Source organism: Bos javanicus, chromosome 8 (assembly GCF_032452875.1).
Source record: "Bos javanicus breed banteng chromosome 8, ARS-OSU_banteng_1.0, whole genome shotgun sequence".
Classification (NCBI taxonomy): Eukaryota; Metazoa; Chordata; class Mammalia; order Artiodactyla; family Bovidae; genus Bos; species Bos javanicus.
This window is the reverse complement of record NC_083875.1, coordinates 39076435-39092147: the sequence shown is the minus strand read 5'-3', so window position 1 is coordinate 39092147 and position 15713 is coordinate 39076435. Positions and strand designations below refer to the sequence as shown.

Below are 15713 nucleotides of genomic sequence, written 5' to 3'. Positions count from 1 at the left end.
CCACATCTGTCCAGCTGGTGATGCCTGCCTTGCCTAGTTTGTAGGGTTTCTGCAAGGACCTATACAAATTATACAACATTTTATTGAGTGTCTGCTCATGAGTAGTTGCTTGGAAAACAAAAGATGACTAAGGTATAATGTTCGTTCCCAAGGAGCTAACAGCCAATGGAGGAAACAAAGAGAAACAACGTTGGATATGATAAGCAAGTAAGGAAGGAAGCAATAAATTCCATTGGATTGGTAGACAGAATCATTTCAATTGAGCTCTAAAGGTTAAGTAGAAGTTTCCCATGTAAAGGGGAAGAGACAAATTTAGCAAGAGGAATAACTTGAACAAGGCATGCAGGTGTGAAAGCGCATGGTAACTTGAGGAACAGTAAATCATCCAGTGGGTCTAAAATGTACAGGGTAATGAGGAAGAGGGTGTGTGAGACCAGAAAGTTTGAAAGGGTGGGTCACACCAGGGTATAAAAATGATTGGATAAGATGCATCTAGAGGAACTGTAAGAAAGCATAGAGTGTTTTACAAATGCTGTTATTTACCTTGAATACATAAAAGAAAGTTTCCCTGAAAACTCACATCATCCCTTCCCTGAAAACTCATAAAAGATTTGGCTTGAGTCATAGACTGATTTGCCAGATTTCTTAATAGAGTGTTTCCTCTCCCTAGGCGGCACGTAGAAATTTTCAGAGTGGTGGGGAAAGGAGAACAGGAAGTGATTCAGTTTGAGTGCTATCTCATTGTTGCCCCCTTCTTCTGTATCAGTTCTCCCCCAAGAAAAAATTAAAGCCACCACAACCAATGGAGGAGAGGGTCAGTGTGAGCACACTTCCCTCTTATCTTTTCCCTTCTGCTTCCCTGTAAAATCTCTCAGAATTAAGGCATTCAGTGTTGCCAAGCTTAGTCATATTTTCCATTTCCCCTCTCTCCTACCAGCCAAGATCAATTTTGGGGTGCTGACTTCTTTCAATAATTTTCTGGTACCCAACAATGGGTTAGTATAATTCCACCATACCCTCAGAGTTCCTCTGCACAAACAAGTACATGCAAGCCTGACAACACAGTGAATAGAATCGAAGGCCAGGGAATTCAGTTTCACCTTATTCTACCAATGGCTCCCATGGAATAAGAGAAAGAACCAAATGGACTTGATTTCAAATTCTGCCTTTGCTACTTACTGACTATGTGGCCTTTTGCAAGACAGTTAATCACTCTGAGTCTCTATTTCCTCACTTCTAAAATGGAGGAAATAATATCAAATACTGGTGATATGGTGACTATTATAAACAATGTATGTAAAACATGTGATCCACAGAAGATGCCCAAGATACTGTAACTGTTATCACCATTAGTGTCATTGCCACCACCATCATTATTAAGAGTCTGAACTAATGCAGACTCCCTGCTGGTCTCATTCCTTCTCTCTTCCTTCCCTCCATCTGTTCCTCACATGGCAGCCAGAGTACTCTTTAAAAAACTAAGTCATATTCCACATTACTTAAAACCCTTCTTTGGCTTCCCATTGCAGTTTGAATGAAATATAACTCCTTCCCCTGGCCTCCAGGGCCCAGCCCTACTTGGTTTCTTCCTCCTTCCTTCTCCAACCCCATTACATTATACTCTCCCAATTGCCCAACCTGCTCCAGCCACACTGGCGCTCTTAGTTCCCTAAAAACTGCAAGTTCTGTCAGGGCCTTTGCCCCTGGAGTTTTCTCTATCCAGAAGTCATCCTCTGTCCCCTCTGGGCCATATGTTCTTCACACCCTTTGGGCACAGCTTAAATGCCACCTTCTCTGACCACACTATCTTAGTACCATTCTAGTCCTTAAACTTCCTCATCAATCTAATTCTTATTTATCATATTCATAAATGATTTATTTGTATGGTTATTTTCTCAAAATATATCTCCCCCCAAAAGAATAAACTCCAGGAGGACAGGAAGAAGTTTGCTTTATTCACTACTGTATCCCTAGCACCTAGCTGGGCACTAAAAAAGTGTTTGATTTATTATCGTTATTCCTAGCACTCTGTGCAGATACAAATCCATACTACTTGTGAACTCGGGACCTCAGAGAGGTTGGGATTTCTCTATAATGATTACTAGCTATATTTCTTTTCAAAGCATTTAACTACTTTCTAGGACATCAAAGATTAAACTTTCTATTTTCTGTATCATCCAAATTTTCCATAATGAACATATATTTTTAATAAAAATTTCTCTTAAACTCTGCATTTTAACAAGACTCCTCACTCCAATTTGATTAAATTCATTTATTTTAAAAGTAAAATTCACAAAGAGGAAAGAAAGACCAGCAGCCAACTTAACACTCTTAAGGGTATCAATATTTTGGAAGAGAGAAATTGCTAATCAAAGAGCATCGCCTGACATATAAGAGACATTTACTGATTCAATAAACAATTTTCCATATGATCAAATGTAGATTATATGACAAAGTAAAATGAAAACTGTTGTGCAGTGTCCCACGGGTTAATGCTGATGGAATACATAGTCCCTGGCAACTAATGGGCACTCAGTATTTGTGGAATGTAGACTAAAGCAGACTCCCTGCTGGTTTCATTCCTTCTCTCTTCCTGCCCCCCATCTGTTCCTCACATGGCAGCCAGAGCACTCTTTAAAAAACTAAGTCATATTCCACATTACTTAAAACCCTTCTTTGGCTTCCCATTGCACTTTGAATGAAATCCAACTCTGGATTGGATTTCAATCCAATCTGGAGCCTTCAGCCAGCCAAAGAAGCAATCATACACATGGCAACTTTGGAAATGACATTGCATACATTTTTGTTGTTGTTGTTGCTCAGAAATGAATTACCAACTAATGAATTTCTATTTAAGATACTATTCCTTGATTAAAATCTCATTTCAGGTTTTTATTTTACTTTTTTGTGATTTAGTGTTAGTCACTCAGTCGTATCCGACTCTCAGTGACCCTATTGACTGAGGCCAGCCAGGCTCCTCTGTCCATGGAATTCTCCAGGCAAGAATACTGGAATGGGTGGCGATTTCCTTCTCCAGGGTTTAGTGATTTAAATGTATGTCATTTCCTCTGGAATGTTCCTCTCCACTACACGTACACTCTTACCCTCTTCTTTCTCCTTCTTTCTTAAAAAGTTCCTTCTCTTTCCTTGTGTTGTCTAAAACATGGCTTTCCCCTGGTGACACCACTATTCTTAAACCCACTCTCTTTCATTGTGTGCCCATTTCCCAGCACCAATACAGGAAGCGGCACATTTCTCACTTTCCACTGCCCTTGGTAACCTCAACCCTGGGCCCAACTACTTATGTTAATGTCTTTCCATTCTTTTTACCAGGGATCCCAACATCCTTTTCTGTTTGAGCTGCCTCCTCTATCATCACCCTCAGTTGACTTCATTGCCTGTTTTAATGATTCTTTAGTCCTCTACACGGAGAAGGCAATGGCACCCCACTCCAGTATTCTTGCCTAGAAAATCCCATGGACGGAGGAGCCTGGTAGGCTCCAGTCCATGGGGTCGCTAAGAGTCGGGCACGACTGAGTGACTTCACTTTCACTTTTCACTTTCATGCATTGGAGAAGGAAATGGCAAACCTTCCAGTGGGCTGCCGTCTATGGGGTCGCACAGAGTCGGACATGACTGAAGCGACTTAGCAGCAGCAGTCCTCTACAGGGCTTTGCTGGTGGCTCAAGTGGTAAAGAACCCGCCTGCAATGCACAGATCACTCACAAAGCCTCATCCTGACCACCATTATCATCAGAACATATCCACCTCCAAGATAAGAACACTGGAATTCACCTGTTTATAATATAAAACAAGCGTCTGTATTTTTACTTCTCCCACTCCCATTTTTAAAACCTTTAGAAATTGTGCTAAAATGTAACAATAAATATAATACATCTGATCTTCATTTTAATCATTTTAAGTGTACATGAAATACACTGACATTAGTGAGCAACCATCATAATCCAGCTCCAAAATTTTTTTCATCTTCCAAAAATGAAGCTTGATATCCATGAACAGCATTATCTCATTCCCTAGTTAAGTCTTTTAAGCATATTTATATTCCCCTTAATCGCTGTAAAGCTTCTCACAACCTACTTTATGAACAAGAATCAAGCCATTTTACAAGATCCTCAAGTTCATGTTCCTAGACCTGACATTTCACATCTCCCCCATTCTCTCACTTTTCCTTCTCTCCTACACAAAGAAATATGCCTCCTCCTTTTCAAAGCTGACCTTCCACTAGTATTCTTTCCCCCTCTCTCTTCTGTCTCCTCTGGGACTTTGATATAGAAAACTATTTATATAGTTTTGATATAGAAAACTATATCAGTTTTCTCTTTCTCATTCACTACTTTCTCTCTACATTGAAATACACCTAGGAGTTTAATATTCTAATAAAAAATAATAATAATGTGTTAAGTTTTACTATGTTCTAGCTATTATGCTAAGTGCTTAAAATGTACCTCCTTATATAATTCTCATAAAAATCCCATGAGTTCAAAATATTATAAGAAAAAGTGTTATTATGAGGAAACTGAGGCTTTAGAGACATCACGTAACTTGCCCTAGACTTTTCACCTGACTAGTTAGCAGCATCCTCCCTTCTCCATGCTGCTGTCAAGATACCATTCTCTCTGCATTTCCCTTTCATTACTATACTTTTTTAAAAGTCTTTCTCCTTTCTTCTTCACACTGTGCAGTAAACTACAGTTTCCTACCATGTTTAAAGGACTCTCTCCAAGGCCTCTAATCTGCTAGTTCTCTGCACTGCTCATCAAATGTTCCTTTTTGAGAGGATCTGCTTTCTTAGCCTTCATAATATGACCTGTTTTTTTTTTTTCTCCTTCTCTTTCTGATGTTCTTTGCTAACTCCTTTTCTTCTCTTACCCCTTAAATGTAAGAGTCTCCACAGTTCCATCTAGACACAGCTTTCTCTTCCTGCTCCACACTCAGCTGAGCCAATCTCACTTTGCTCCCACATAATTAACAGTTATGCTTTCACAAATGAACAAATCCACATGGCTAAGTCTGGCCTTCTCAACCCACAACCCAGCTCCAGCTCCCTGCTGAAATTTCCATATAATTGTTCCTTAAATTTGAGATACCATTTGCCCTATATTACTCATTACTTGTTCCTGTCAATGAAACTCTTCACATGAGTTTCCTAACCAGACCACTGGCACCAATTTCACTTCCCTTTGCCTTCCCTTCCCCTGTCCAGAGCTGATATACCCACATCCAAAAAGAGCTATGGAGGCTCTGTGGCAGATACAACACTGAACTGCGAATGAACTTTGGTTCTAATCCTGACTCAGCCACTAAAGAGCTATGTGACAATGGAAGTAGGACCAGGGATCTCTGGAGCCCTTTCTCATTCAACATTCAAGGACTTATGAAATATGCCTGAAGCACTAATCACCTTCATCCCTGCCTGACTAGTCTCACTGACACTGCCCTAGCTCTATTCTCACTGCTTTTTGCCTGGGTTATTTAATTGGCTTCCTAACTGCTGTTCTTTCCTTTCTTCTAGTCCTTCATACAGCCATAAAATTACATTCATAAAACACATCTTTGATATTTCTCACTTGCTTAAAAAACTTAAAAAAGATTCTTGTTAGCTACAGAGTAAAACTCAAACTCCTTACCATTATATTCGCAGCTCCCTGCATTCTACTCCCCACATAACGTATGAAGCCTCACTTTATCTAAATTGGATTACAAAGGTGTTTGGGATAAACATTTGGGGAAAAAAAAATCCCTAAATTACTCTTTATACTAGACGTAATAAGTGATTAAAGATTGAAATATTAAATAGTAAAGAATAAAACTTTTAGAAAGTGGCATGATAAATTAATTTATAATCTTTGAGGAGGGGGCATCTTCAAAGCAGGACACAAAATCCAGAAGTTATAGGAGGAAAAGTTGATTAAAATTTACCATGTAACATGGGTGTACCTATGCCTGATTCTTGTTGATGTTTAACAGAAAACCACAAAATTCTGTAAAGCAACTATCCTTCAATTAAAAAATAAATAAATTGGCAAAAAATCAATCAAACATGAGTAAACCTATGGTTGATTATCTTGATGTTTGCTAGAAACCAGTGCAACACTGTAAAGCAATTATCCTTCAATTAAAAATAAAGTTTTTAAATATCTTTAAAAAATTTACCACATAATACTTGAAAATTTTTGTCAAAAAAATTTAAATGCAATTAATAAAGTAATAATTGGTACTGGGGAAATTTTTTCACAGACAACAATTTCACCTCTTAATTTACAAAGAGTCCACGTAAGTCATTAATTTACAGACACTGACAACAAATATGTTTTTAAAAAAAAATGTTAAATCTCACTAAATAATTAAAGAAACAAAATTCAAAACATGAGCTATTTCCCACTCTTTAGAAAGCAAACATTTTAAAGGTGATGACTTCCCCTACCCCCACTGGACCCCTCATGCTAAGGCAATGGAGAAAGGGCACACACTTGAATTGCTGAAATTATAAATCAGTACAAACTTTTTGAAGTCAGTTGGATAATATCTATCAAAATATAAGATGCTTATACAGTTTGATCCAGAAATCTTGCTACAAGGAATGTATGCTACCAATGAACTTACAAAGGCTTACCAGAATCACAACACAAAAACACACACACACATAGACCTGTCAGTTACAACACTGGTTATAGCAGAAAAGAAGAAAAGGGAAAAACTGGAAACAGCCAAAGAATTAATCAATACAAGATTGCTTATAGTATATTTATATGATTATGTATATTTGTTCTTGTGGTCCTTTAATGGACCGGAACCTGGTGGTCCGGAGTCGACGATAAGAAAGTGAAAGAGAGAGAGAGAGAGAGAGAGAGAGAGAAAGAAAGACAGACACGGGGACCCAAGCTCTGATGGAGCAAGGGTGCTTTATTAGCAGAAATGCAGGCTTATATATCTTTACAACAGACTGGTTCCAAATAGGAAAAGGAGTACATCAAGGCTTTATATTGTCACCCTGCTTATTTAACTTATATGCAGACTACATCATGAGAAATGCTGGGCTGGAAGAAGCACAAGCTGGAATCAAGATTGCTGGGAGAAATATCAATAACCTCAGATATGCAGATGACACCACCCTTATGGCAGAAAGTAAAGAGGAACTAAAAAGCCTCTTGATGAAAGTGAAAGAGGAGAGTGAAAAAGTTGACTTAAAGCTCAACATTCAGAAAACGAAGATCATGGCATCTGGTCCCATCACTTCATGGCAAATAGATGGGGAAACAGTGGAAACAGTATCAGGCTTTATTTTGGGAGGCTCCAAAATCACTGCAGATGGTGACTGCAGCCATGAAATTAAAAGATGCTTACTCCTTGGAAGGAAAGTTATGACCAACCTAGAGAGCATATTCAAAAGCAGAGACATTACTTTGCCAACAAAGGTCCATCTAGTCAAGGCTATGGTTTTTCTAGTATGGATGTGAGAGTTGGACTGTGAAGAAAGCTGAGCGCCGAAGAATTGATGGTTTTGAAGTATGGTGTTGGAGAAGACTCTTGAGAGTCCCTTGGACTGCAAGGAGATCCAACCAGTCCATTCTAAAGGAGATCAGTCCTGGGTGTTCTTTGGAAGGAATGATGCTAAAGCTGAAACTCTAGTACTTTGGCCACCTCATGCGAAGAGTTGACTCACTGGATAAGACTCTGATGCTGGGAGGGATTGGGGACAGGAGGAAAAGGGGACAACAAAGGATGAGATGGCTGGATGGCATCACTGACTCGATGGACGTGAGTCTCAGTGAACTCCGGGAGTTGGTGATGGACAAGGAGGCCTGGCGTGCTGCGATTCATGGGGTCGCAGAGAGTTGGACACAACTGAGCGACTGAACTGAACTGAACTGAAGATGATTACTCAGCTATTACACAGGATGAAATTTTATCAATAGCCACAATATGGATAGTCTAATACATACAAGGTCGCTGACGCTGCAAAGAGTCACTGCATGTCTCATCCTATGACTTCAGTCCTGAGAACTGTGTGCAGCTCTACTCGTTCTCCAAATAGGAACCAATAAGGAACAGAAAATCCTTGAGAAATAGAAAACAGCATGCAGGAATCGGTCTGTTAAATGACAATTTGTAATGCTTCCTGTAAAAAGAATTATTCTGACATGTAGAAATGTCATGTTTATGCTTATGATGCGTGTTAACTGTATAATGAAAAAGCTTACAAAATAACATTAGCAGTATGATTCTACTTTTTATTAAAATATATATATATAGTACTTATTCACTGAAAAAAAGAATGTTAGGATCTACAGTATACATGCTTTCCTGTCATTTACACATTTTCTAAGTGTACATATATCATTTTTATAACCAGAAAAAGATTACTTGAAAAGTTCTCAACTTTCTGTAGGAAAGAGAAAGGCAATTAAATAATCTGGGTCCTTATATGCTCTACAGTGAGTAACAAACAGTATGTAGAGTCCAAATGATAGAGGTTTTATCAAAGTTAATGACTAACTGAGTATAACTCATTGAAAGTGCTATGGCTAAAATAATCTAAAAAAAGCTTTGTTTAGGATTTAGTTGTGGGAATGAGAATGCATTCCCACCCATTCTAACCCATTCAACTGGCTCTGTTAGGATTGCCTCATTCATCTAATGCTGTCACCCAACGTTGCCTAATCCAAGAGTGTGTATATATAACTGGAGCTGGAATATAACTGCATCAACTACTACCAAGTGTGGACAACAGGAAGCCTCATCATTTGAGACCAGCCCTTCACATTTATAACTTAGGTGGGTATCATAACCAGTATGCGAGAATATGTGCCATATATTATTGGAAAGAGCAGCTCAAAAGAACCAGTAGCATTTACAATGCCATACTCTAATATTTCTGATTTTAAAATAAGAGAATAAACAGTAAATTTTTAAGTGTAAAATTTTTTTAAGTGATTGTATTTTTTAAGGTAAAAGATTTGTAGGTTGTTTAAAGAAAATGTTTTGTCTTTCAGACAAAGATTAGAAAATATTTCCTGTTTTTGACTTATTGCATGCTCCTTAAAAAGCAGTTGACCTTTTCTGTGTCCATGACTCCATTTTAAATGTTATATTTCATTTTCTTATCTATCTTACCTGAATCCGCAGGCTAATACTGGTTTAGAACAGAGTTCCTCCAAGTGTGTTCTCTCAAACTAACCATGGGAATGTTAACAGAGTGAGTTGAGGAGATTATTTGAGATCAAATAATCACTGAAAATAATTAGTTAAACAAAAGTATCCAAATTCTACAGTGAGGGAATGTTAGCACCTTTACTATGCTAATATGAATTCTGACTGTCCAAGAAGTGGAATATAGACTGAAATATTTCCCAGATTTATTTGAAAATACAACTTTTAAAAATGTCCATCCAAGAGATCTTTTTTCTAGGCATAAGGATTCTTGGATAAAAGAGAAAAACAAATCCTGCAATGTAATCTTCATGTTATCAGTAAAATATTACCTGAACACCTACTGTGTGCAGGGTACTATTTGAACTATTTTCTGTACAATTTAAAATTTAACACAATAAAGCTACCAAAATGCACTATCCCACATTATGGTTAGAAATTAAATATCATATTCTGAAATTTATTATTTAAAAGAATTTGGACAATTGCTTGAGCATTTGAAGCTGAATTCTCATTTCTGCTTACTTTCTTTCTACATTTGGAGGGAGAAGAGAATAGCCAGGGTCAGGAAGTTCTAGCATAAAGATGGAAATCACGAGACTAGATTCTAGTCCTGGTTCTGTTTCTGTGAACCTGGGCGAGGCACTTAACCTTTCAGTCCTAGCCTACTCAACTAGATTTGGGAGGGTGGGGTGCTCAGTAAATGATGTCTAAGTTTCTCTGCTTCTTATCTTCAACTGTTCTTGATCAATAAAGGTGGCAGAATCAGAAGAAGAAGGTAAGGATTGATGTGAGTCCCTCATGCTCTTTGAGGATAATATTTACTCCCATGGATGATACATTCATTTCTAGGGACAGAATAGGGAATCTCAATTATGCTATCATTGAAGGATTTTGCTCATCAGACAGGCTGTAAATAGAACGGCTTTATGTAAGATTCTAGTTCCATTTAAACAAGAAAATTTGGAATTTCAACCTACTGGGGACTTGGCAAGGGACAAAAGTAAAGGTGCAGGAAGTTTATTTTCCAATGAGTCCTCTAACCCAGGAACTCAATGTTCCTCCTTTACTCTGCTAGAAGAACTGGTCCTAATGAAGTTTATAAGAGATTTAAATAATAACCACTCTTGGGGTAATTTGGACTCAATTTCTTTAAAATCTAGCACAAAGAAAGCAATGCTTACTAAAAGAAGTATTAACTATTATAGAACTTCAGGTAATATTAGAGAAAGTTTAAGACTGGAGGAGCAATCTTGCTCCCTCCACAAACCACAGCAACAGTGCCTTACCTTGACCATGAAGCCTGGTTGCAGTACCCTACTGAAAGAACACATGAAAGTGAAAGTGAAAACGTTAGTTACACAGTCACGTCTGACTCTGTGATCCCACGGACTGTAGCCCACTAGGCTTCTTTGTCCACGGAATTCTCTATGAAAGAATACTGGAGTGAGTAGCCATTCCCTTCTCCAGGGAATCTTCTTGACCTAGGCAATTTACAAGACAACTCCATATTCCTTCAAAATGGTACTATGACCCAGCTTGATAATTAAGGAACAGCATCATTGATGATCCTTGCCTGAATCAAATATTAAATTGGGGGCTGCAAAATGGTGATTTTTCTAATTCTATCATTCCTTCCATAATGAATAAATCTTATTCATTCTTAAGAAATGCTATGGACTTGCAGCTTTTTTTTTTTTTAATAAAATGCTTTATGGTCAATTACCATCATTTTTTCTGATGCTCAAACTATGCCAAATTTGTGCAGCAGGAGACCCTTCAAGGGGACTCCTATGTCCTTTTGACACAATCTCACTAGTTTTTGAATGATTCACTGCTTTCTGGCACAATGACATACTCAGTATTCACTTCTATTATTTCCCAACCCAGATCTAGAATCCTGGTTCCCTTCAGTGGAAAAAGTAGTTAGAAACTAAGATACAGGCACATTGATATTGATAATTCAAATTTAACACTAGAGGGATTTTCTTTTCTATTTTTATTTTATATTTATATCTCCTTTTCCCTGCAGTGAAAATCCTATAACACCAATACATTGTTCTATTCCATAGTATAGCAAAAAAGTCTCAGAATTTCAAAACCAATATTTCCACTAACAACAAGCCCACAAAGTAAAGTTTAAGATTGGAATTCTTTTCACCCTCTGACAATAGTTCTAGTATGTGTGTGTGTGTGTGTGTATATATATATATATATATATATATATATATATATATACAGAATACTATATTCAAATTTTACTGAATTATTTTTCTATGTAGCTTTGTTATCAATTTTACATTGAGTTAGCCACAGTTGTTTCTGTTTGTTTTCAAGTTGAGACAATTGAACTAACATTATATTTTAATTCAACAGAAGCCTGAAAAATGAAGCCCAAAATGAAGTATTCAACCACCAAAATTTCTCCAGCAAAGATGAAATGCTCAGCAGGCAAAGCCTTGGTAAAATCTCCCAAGTTGAGAAGTAAGGACTTAAGTCTTTCTGATTGTTTTACACACTATTGTTTATCTGTTACCAAATCTTTATTATTCCAATGTTTATACATGCAAACTTATTAAAAACTACTAAGATGGCTCATAAGTGTATAATAGAGAAGGCTTTGGTTGTAAAATCAGACTATAAAGGGCCAACTTTTGTTTATTTGATATATCACAGAACAGGAGTGGCTTAGGTGATTTAAACCTGCTAATAGTGATAAATATAATTACAGCCTGTCATATCAATTCCTTCTCTACCCAAACCTACTGCCACCGAATCCCAAAACTTTTCCCAGATCACCTAACAAAAATTTAAACTGACTGACTTTTATTCAACAAACATTTTTTAAGACCTCTGGTATATCAAGTTTTTGGTCTTGACTTCAGATAAGGGAGAGAATAACAAGTGAAGGTATTTGAATAATCCAGGCACCAAATAAAGCAGAACTGACCAAATGATGCTCAAGTTTATCTAGTGGCAAACTCAAAGTGTCTGAAATAAGTCGAAGGGCAGATAAAATCAAAAAGTAGCCATATCTTCAAGATGAAAGAATTATTAACATCTTTGATTCTTAAAATTATCTATCCTAGGAAAGAATTATGCAAATTTACACTCATGTTTTTCATTTGAGAGCAGTAACACAAGAGAATTAACAGAGCTCTGGTGTACTGAGAGAAAAAAGAGAATGAAAAATGGTAGTGGGACTCCATATCTTTGTCTTTTGTGCTCCTCTTCATTTCCCTGAACATGTAAGGCTAGAAGAGAAAACAATGTCAGACAGAATATCATTTCTGTCTTCCCTGAGGCTCTGGCCCATTAATGCTCCTCTCTTATAAGTAGGAAGACCAATCTGCTGTGGTTTCTGAATCGCCAGGAAATCACAGCTAAGTTAGTTGTTTTATTTATGTCTGAGTCAAAATGCTCCTTTCAGGAACAGTGACTCATTAGAAGTGACTCTGTGCCCTCAAATTCCCTCTTAATAAAGAATGCATTTTCTTTGTACCCTAGAAGATGTGGGCTGTCTATAGATGCTGATATGAGGCAGCAGGCTGGGAATATACACCAGAGTCACTGGCATTAATGGAAAATGAAAACGTAACCCATCATTTAAGGGTGCAATGGACCCAACAGCTTATTCATGCCATTTAGAGAAACAATGATTAAGATTATCCCCAAGTCACATTACATTATTTTTATCATTCCTTAGCAGATTTTTCCCTTCCAATAATAACTGGTTCAGTTTAATACTAAAATTGTCATTATTTAAACACTCTTGGCTAAAATTTCAACAGATAAATGTGTGGTATCTGACAGATATGAACTGCTTCTCAAAACTGAAGGTGCAAGAAATGTCACACCTTATTTTGTAAATAAACTGCCCTGAGTACCCAAGCAACAAAGTCCATTTTAATACCTTCTCCTCCCCTGGGCTAGCAGGATCTTACACAGTGGAAAAGCCACAAAACTCAGTACTTAACCTCTACCAGTATCCATACAGTCAGATCCCACATGAGTTCTGGTCAGCACCAGAGCATTTCACCTCTAGTGCCAACACAGTACAGAACTTCAGGAGTTCTGAAGGAAACTAGAGGAAAGCCTCTCCCCAAATGTATCTCCTTTCCAGGAAGCTACTCCTTAGAGTTAGCCCATTCTCCCCTACTATCTCCTCTCCCTCATACCCATTAATCCTTTCCCTGCCCTGACAATCCAGTGTCGTTATGGATCTATTCAGAAGTCACAATAAGCAAGCCTTGGCCCATATCCATCCAACAGAAGTATTTTAGTTGGCCTGAACAGTGTTACTGTTGTTTTTCAATTGAGGTAACATATAAAAATTGGGAGATTTTGCATAAAAATCTGAATTACGGCTTTTCAGGAGAAATTTGAAGATCTAGCAACAACTGGGCCCACATATCCCTACATGGCAATAGCTGGAGGCAGAACAGAGTAGGGACCACCCCCTTTAGTTTGGAGCTGTCTATAAGATAATCTTCTGTTACAGTGAAGGGGCTTTAACTTTATCCTGTGGATAGCAGGGAACGACTGAAAATGTTTAATTGGGAAATAATAAGACATTTTTACTTTGGATAGATCATGTTGGTGGTAGTGAAGATAGAGTAAAGAGGAAAGAGAAGAAACAGAGACTGGTCAGAGGTCTACTGCATTCATCTTAGGGGACTGATGATGAGGGCCTGACCTAACATGACAGAATGCAAAGGAAAAACTAAAATTCAGATACATTCAGAAAATGAAATCAATAAGGCTTAATAACAAACTGAATAAATTGAAGAATGGAGATAGGCGGGGAAATGGATAATTCTCAGCTTTCTGATTTTAAAGTTGGGCAGATAATGGCAGAGAGCAGTACTATTTTTAAAGATGGGGAATTCTTCAGGAATATATTGGGGGTAGAGAAAGATAAAGTTTATTTTTTTTAATTGTAAATGTATTTGCAATGGGGTAGGTGTAGGTCATCTGGGTCAAGATATCCAGAATTCAGGAGGTTCTACATAGATAGAAATAGGGATGCTTTCAGTTCAGTTGCTCAGTCGTGTCCAACTCTTTGTGACCCCATGAATCACAACACACCAGGCCTCCCTGTCCATCACCAATTCCCGGAGTTCACTCAAACTCATGTCCATTGAGTCAGTGATGCCATCCAGCCATCTCATCCTCTGTCGTCCCCTTCTCCTCCTGCCCCCAATCCCTCCCAGCAGCAGAGTCTTTTCCAATGAGTCAACTCTTCACATGAGGTGGCCAAAGTATTGGAGTTTAAGCTTCAGCATCAGTCCTTCCAAAGAAATCCCAGGGCTGATCTCCTTCAGAATGGACTGGTTGGATCTCCTTGCAGTCCAAGGGACTCTCAAGAGTCTTCTCCAACATCACAGTTCAAAACCATCAATTCTTCAGTGCTCAGCCTTCTTCACAGTCCAACTCTCACATCCATACGTGACCACTGGAAAAACCATAGCCTTGACTAGACAGACCTTTGTCGGTAAAGTAATATCTCTGCTTTTCAATATGCTATCTAGGTTGGTCATAACTTTTCTTCCAAGGAGTAAGCGTCTTTTAATTTCATGGCTGCAGTCACCATCTGCAGTGATTTTGGTGTGCCAAAAAACAAAGTCTGACACTGTTTCCACCGTTTCCCCATCTATTTGCCATGAAGTGATGGGACCAGATGCCATGATCTTTGTTTTCTGAATGTTGAGCTTTAAGTCAACTTTTTCACTCTCCTCTTTCACTTTCATCAAGAGGCTTTTTAGTTCCTCTTTACTTTCTGCCATAAGGGTGGTGTCATCTGCATATCTGAGGATATTGATATTTCTCCCGGCAATCTTGATTCCAGCTTGTGCTTCTTCCAGCCCAGCGTTTCTCATGATGTAGTCTGCATAGAAGTTAAATAAGCAGGGTGACAATATACAGCCTTGACATACTCCTTTTCCTATTTGGAACCAGTCTGTTGTTCCATGTTCAGCTCTAACTGTTGCTTCCTGACCTGCATATAGGTTTCTCAAGAGGCAGGTCAGGTGGTCTGGTATTCCCATCTCTTTCAGAATTGTCCACAGTTTATTGTGATCCACACAGTCAAAGGCTTTGGCATAGTCAATAAAGCAGAAATAGATGTTTTTCTGGAACTCTCTTGCTTTTTCCATGATCCAGCAGATGTTGGCAATTTGGTCTCTGGTTCCTCTGCCTTTTCTAAAACCAGCTTGAACATCTGGAAGTTCACGGTTCATGTATTGCAGAAGCCTGGCTTGGAGAATTTTGAGCATTACTTTACTAGCGTGTGAGATGAGTGCAATTGTGTGGTAGTTTGAGCATTCTTTGGCATTGCCTTTCTTGGGAACTTAAGTCAAAATGCCCCATGGCATCAAAATTTCTGTGCAGAAAAAACAAAAGATACAAAGCTTGGGAGAGAGACCAAAGGTCTACTTACAGTTTGGGGAATCATCAACATATAAAAAGATGATTGAAGTCATTGGAGCAAGCAAGATTGCCCTGAAAGTCTAAACTGAGAAGAAAGACAAAGGACAAAACCT

At 38.1% G+C, this 15713-nt stretch overlaps 1 protein-coding gene across 5 annotated transcripts in view; it reads left to right on the top strand.

Annotated features, from left to right (window-relative positions):
• Positions 1-15713, top strand: part of IL33 (interleukin 33) — a 125573-nt gene that overhangs the window by 94209 nt on the left and 15651 nt on the right. For all 5 annotated transcript variants that reach the window (XM_061425329.1, XM_061425328.1, XM_061425327.1 and 2 more), the window contains 2 exons: positions 8641-8796; positions 11548-11655. In XM_061425329.1, the coding sequence (XP_061281313.1) occupies positions 11559-11655 (97 nt within the window). In that variant the 5' untranslated portion in view covers positions 8641-8796; positions 11548-11558. The remainder of the gene's footprint in view (positions 1-8640; positions 8797-11547; positions 11656-15713) is intronic.